The sequence below is a fragment of the Plutella xylostella genome, chromosome 3 (assembly GCF_932276165.1).
Source record: "Plutella xylostella chromosome 3, ilPluXylo3.1, whole genome shotgun sequence".
Classification (NCBI taxonomy): domain Eukaryota; kingdom Metazoa; phylum Arthropoda; class Insecta; order Lepidoptera; family Plutellidae; genus Plutella; species Plutella xylostella.
Window position 1 is genome coordinate 1,491,533 of NC_063983.1, and position 6,000 is coordinate 1,497,532.

At 37.5% G+C, this 6,000-nt stretch overlaps 1 protein-coding gene and 1 non-coding gene across 2 annotated transcripts in view; both read left to right on the forward strand.

The window, feature by feature from the left end:
* Positions 1–4,847, forward strand: part of LOC105383801 — a 155,162-nt gene extending 150,315 nt beyond the window's left edge. Inside the window, exons 8-10 of the mRNA XM_038117089.2 lie at positions 502–835; positions 1,029–2,139; positions 2,912–4,847. Coding sequence (XP_037973017.2) covers positions 502–835; positions 1,029–2,139; positions 2,912–3,120 — 1,654 coding nt within the window. The 3' untranslated portion in view covers positions 3,121–4,847. The remainder of the gene's footprint in view (positions 1–501; positions 836–1,028; positions 2,140–2,911) is intronic.
* A 1,081-nt stretch (positions 4,848–5,928) lies between these two features.
* On the forward strand, positions 5,929–6,000 carry Trnad-guc. Its single transcript has one exon. It is a non-coding gene; the product is annotated as a tRNA-Asp (tRNA).

A 6,000-nucleotide genomic window follows, 5' to 3' on the forward strand; every position in this document is an offset into this window, starting at 1 on the left:
TCTCATGGGGTTTGTAATAATTATATTGGTCGTTAACTTTCGATTCTTTGATCATTCAATATCGTGATTTTCGGGATGTAGGAGAAAAATACCACAATTTGTACATTTACTACATACTTAATATATTATTTATTAAGATAACATTAAGAGAAACAAGATTATACATAGATATAGACGAACATAAATTTGAGCAAACGAAACTTAGGTGTTTAAAGATTGTGCCTAAAGAGTTTTAGACATAACGAGCCTTATGCCACATAAGTCTTGGCAAAGTGATGGTTCGGCCAAAAAAGTTTAGACCATACGAGTTATGCGAAATGAGTTTTGGTCAATAAAGATTGTGCCAGATGAGCGGAACCCGTTTCGCCTGCAAAAGAAAAAGTTGATTACTAGCTCAAAAGTAATGCATCAATGTTCATCACTCATCATCAGTAATAGGAGTTATGTGACTTCCACTAGGATCCTTTATCTTCCACCTCTAACAGCACCATACCTCCACAGATCATCGACAATGACGCCAGGCTCCCTCATGAGTCCAGTGTGGACGATGGAAAACATCATGGAGAAGCGATCAGACTCCGACCGAGCGTCCATCTACTCGCGATCCAGTGGATCAGCCTCAGAATACTCCGTCCCAAGAACCAGTTGTCTCTTAGACAAGAGCTTTGAGTCCAAGCGGGCGAGTCCTGTCGGCTGCTGCCCCAGTATTCCCGTGAAGACAGGCAACACGTGCGCGTGCTGGCAGCAGCCCAAGCCGTGTGCGTGTAGGAAGAAGACGTTCAGTGGACCCTACGAGAACTATGATGTGCCAAAGACTCCTATGCCTTTAATACAGGTACGTTGTTTTGCAGTTATTATACTTCTGCCCCTCGAAATTGTTAGAATGTAATTGTTTTGCCATGCAGGGTATTGTCTCAATTTATTCTTAGTAACCTTTCTTCTACGACCCAAATTAACAATCGATTAAAATGACCTTTTCAACATAAGTCTTTAATCTGTATTTTAACTTGAAATGATGTCATTTCCAGGAACACCCCGTAGACGGCGGCGACGCGACCAGCCTGTACGACACACCAAAGAAACTAAAATGTCTATTAAATGGACAGACCTGTAGCTGTAGTCACCCAGACAACTCCGTAGAAGAATCCGGCCAGATCGTCGTCGAAACCAATTGTGATAATAGCAGTAACGAAACTAACGACAAAACACTAGAATCACATTCTAACTACGTCAACATAACCCCAGAAAAACCTGAACCTAGACAAGACTATGGCAACTACGCAAATATAGACCTCAACGCTACACTGGAGAAGTTTGAAACTTCTTTACAGATACTAAGAAGCGCTGGCTTCAGTCAAGAAGAACTAGATGCTTTGGAAGACATTCCTGAACATGATGACGACATCTCAACGGCAACTCTTAACACGGTCCATCCGTCCACAGAATGCTGCAACGACCATTTAAACTACATGCATATGGAACCGTTGGAAATCAGCAGTTCCAGCAATAGTAATAAGAACTGCTCAGACAACATCAGTAGGATCAGCCACGTGTCTGATCCCACACAGCATTCGGAATCAGACACAATCAGTACCAGAAGGTCCAGCTCAGCTGACTTCACAAAACGGGACGACGACTACGGAATATCCAAAAACATCTGCTTCACGCCGACAGTGCTACGAAAAGCGTCAAAGACCGACTGCATAAACGTGCGTCTACGGGCTAAAAGTCCAGAAGCGATCAAATTCAAGATCCCAGAGTCCAAAACTGAGAATTCCTTCGTTGCCAGATTTCGGGAGTCCGTCAAAATACGCCGCTCTTCAAGCGTGCCGAGCAAGACTGACAAGAACCGTGACTCATCCAGCTCCAACGACTCTGGAGTCTCAACAGGGTCTTTAAAGCACCACAAATGTGACTTCAACGAGTTTGAGATGCCAGTGACTAGTGCCAAGTCTTGCAAGAAGCACCTGAAGTGCAGCAAGCAGATGCGTCTCTCTCTGACCCCAGCAGCTGAGTTCCTGAAAGCCAGTTCGTCGGATCCCATGAAGAATCTGACGTTTCACTTTGAAGAGGTGGCGACGATGACCAAGTCTAACTCTTGCGATGTCGACACCTTGACCAGGAGGAAGAAGAGGATTGGTAAGTTGATTTTGTACTTATTTCTTAGGCATCTGTATTTATAGGATAAAGAGAGAGGTGGTGGTGCCATTAGCTTGAAAGAATAAAATACTGGGAGCTGAATTCTGTAACCAAATTTAACTTTAAGCTGAGAATTCTTAATAGATATGTAAGTACTTACCAACGTCTGCCCTTTGATCTTTTGACAGCAACAAATTTAACTTTTACTTGCGAATCGACTACATTGTAGCTTAGAGCTTCGTACCTATTTACAAAGGAAGCCCTATTTACAACCCAGCGCCCGTACGTAATTAGACGGCCCTATTCCACTAGTAGTCTCCGCCTGTGGGGAAATCTAAACTTTTGTTGACACTGACGCGCTGGGCAATAAAGCATGGACTTTGTAATTTTATTTCGCTCTCTACTGAGTTACAACTTATTCAGACTAGTTTTTACATAAAGTTTATTGCTTCTATGAGTTTTTTTACCTCTAGTCGGTAAAAACTTTGCGAGTTTTTCCGGGAGAAAATTGCTTTTAGTTACTTAACATCAGCATTTGGATATGCCTAAATAGGGGATGTAACAGTTTTATCAATATTTAATTAACTATCCGACTATAGCCCATATTTTTTTCAGTTTAAATTGGGCGAATCATTATAATAGTATGATCTAACCGTGCTTAGCATAGGTCAGCAATCTACTGTGGATAAACCATTTCAGTCTCATCTACACCAAAACATCTAACTGATTCGTAAAAATCGTCTTAATTAAAATTTAACCTTTCTTTCTTCAGGAGACAACGACAGCACGGCCCGCCACAGCCAGATGACGAACAAGAGCACGTCGAGCGGCGCGTCCGATACGTCCGATTACATGGAGTCGCTATCCGTATCGTCGTTCAGCTCGTGTGACGTGTCGGCCGACCGCCACGTCACCCGTCCACGGTCTGGAAAGGAATACGCTAACATCGACCGAGTACTTGCCCATGTGCACACTGGCTGAATGGAATATGGAAAAAGAAATAAAAAAGAAAAGTGAATTGTCGATGGTCGGCGGTTTGACGTTTGGAGTTTGGCGCGGGAAAAGCGGAGCATTTGCGAATATTGTTTGGTGCAAATGTTTTTTTTCTGTTTACTTTTAAATTGACACCAATACTGCCAATTAAAATCAGGGATAGTGAAAGTAAACTATAAAATATAGTACTTACTTAATTAAGTTTAACATCCACAATCTAATTGCGTCTTTGCGTATACATATAGGTATGTTTTGAATTAACTACAAATCTGCAATATACAATTCACTGTAAATAGTTTTGGTAACTATTGTTAATATACATACTATTCAAAACTAACAATTGTTCCTATAATATTGTAAATAACTTGTTCGAACCTAGATGTAGATGCGTGCCAAAAATCTAAAATGTACTTAGCTGGCTAAATATAAGGTTTTGGGTATAACTTTAATACATTGGTATCAATTAAGTATATCTATAGGTATCTACCTAAATAATTTAAGTTTATTATCGATAGTACTCAAAAAGTGGAATTAAAATAAAATTACCTGTAAGTAACGTCCCACGAATAATTTTTTGTTAAGTAAGTTTATTATTTACTTACTTAAAATGGATCATACATAATAACGAAATGAAGTTATATTTTATTATTGGATAGGGACTACCTTTGAAGGTACTTTTTTATTATTGACAAAGCATAAAGAAAAAGTTCACAAAATAAATCTTAAGTATTTGGATTAATATTCATGAGTTATGAGATTTTGAACTTTAATCAACTTAATTAGTAGGTAATTTCATTTTATGAACTAAGAACTAAACCTTAGGAACATACTTACTTAAATTATTTGTGCCTTTGCATTTTAATGTGTTTAAATATTAAAAATAGATTTAATCATTTTCATTGTTACCTTATTTAAGGACTTAGAAATTGTTTGAAATAATTAAATGTGTAGAATAGTAGACATTAGAAAGCAGGTATAAATAGCAACGGTCTTATTACATAATAAGTACGATATATAGTTTTGTAATAATAATTATGTTTATCTATCTATAAAACTAATAAGTAATGGTCAAAACTATCAAAAAACACATTTGTCTAAACTTAGTTTTAAGATAGTTTTGCCCACTATTTATAATATTTTTTGTACATTACTTATCTTAAAATAATATCGCCTGTACTGAAATAAAAAGCAATAGACTTCTTCCATACAATCGTCTCCTTAAATTATTTTTATGTTACAATAAAGATTTATGGAAACGGTATTTTTACGGCTAATGTTAGGTATTAGGTGTGAAGATAATCTTAAGATTTACCGGCTTATCCTTAGGTTAACCGGAGGAGCGGTTAATGTTAGGTTCTGGTTAATCATAAGTTTATAATTACACCTAACGTTAGCCGTAACCGATATACACAATACACATAATATGATACAAGCGTACGATAAATAATATATTATATTCCGTAAATAGATAATATAAATATCCATTAGTAACTATTGGTCATTTTTATACAGGCTAACAAAACTATAGACTCGGTCCTGCCAAATCAAAGTACCTACAGAGGGGATACTTTTTTATAAATATTTAAAGACTTATTATCATGTATAGGCTATTAATATTATTTTTATATATATTTCCAGTGCTGGGTTTGTTAAACTTATTGTCTAGTCAGCGATAGTGTTTTGACCATAACGATCTTTTAAATGCTCTGATAATTTCAAAATTCTGTACGGCGTTTATAGCTCTTTTTACGATTTAGTTATTTGAGGCCACAGGTATATGTACTGCCTAGTTGGTTGTGATTTTTTAAAATGATGTAGGTAATATTTGATCAATTACAGACTGGGAGCAGAACATTTTCGGCATAGGCTAAAAAGTTAGGAGAATCACACACCTTAGGTACAAGTATAAGGTAGAGAAATCTGACCCCTCTCAGAAGCATTGTCACTATGAGAGGGGGGTCAGGTTTCTCTGCACATGACCGCCGTACTTACCTACACAACTGATCTAAATCTGGAGTTAAACCAACCAACTGCAATCGACACAGCATGCCAAGTGTCGGTTTTTACACCGTTCGAGCAGTGAAAAACACGAGTTTGTGTGGTGCGTGAGAGTCACCTAGCGGTGACGCGCTGCACTAGCTCAGCGCCAAACATACTTTTCACTTTTCCAACGCTGAAAAAACTAGGCCCCCTGAGTAAAAAAGATGCTGTGGTCAAAACACACAAGGTTTTGGTAAATTGCACAAATCATAGTTTGTTAAAGCACAAAGTATACCTTATTTTATATTCTTTCTTAGAGTCCCGCAACGCTAACTTTGCAAGATAAGAGAGACGATGAATAAAGGAGAGTAAGTAACGTCTCAGTGTCAGAAATTTATATTGCAAAGATAGAGTTGTCGGTCTCTACGTCTTAGTTGCGATTGTTCTATTGCATTTTATATGTACTTATAACTTTTTGTAATATTTCGTTGCAACTCTAAGGTGGAATAAAGAACGCATTTTGAATGATAAATTAAGTTTTATTTAAGTAACATACTTCTTCTCCCTACTCTATTAGGTAACTAGCTAGATGTAATCAGTGTAATTTTAGTAAGTATATTACTACCAAAAATATTGATTTAGTAGCCCACTAACTAATTTCAAAAACACAACGGTAGGTAATTTCAAAAGTTAATAAAAACTAAAAGTGTTTCACAAGAATTTTCATAAAACACCTATACATAACTCGGTCTCACATTCAATATTATCTGCCGGTGTCACAAAACGTGTTCAATAATTTCACCAACTCATCCAACATCTTCGGTAGTATAGTGGTCAGTATCCCCGCCTGTCACGCGGGAGACCGGGGTTCGATTCCCCGCCGGAGAG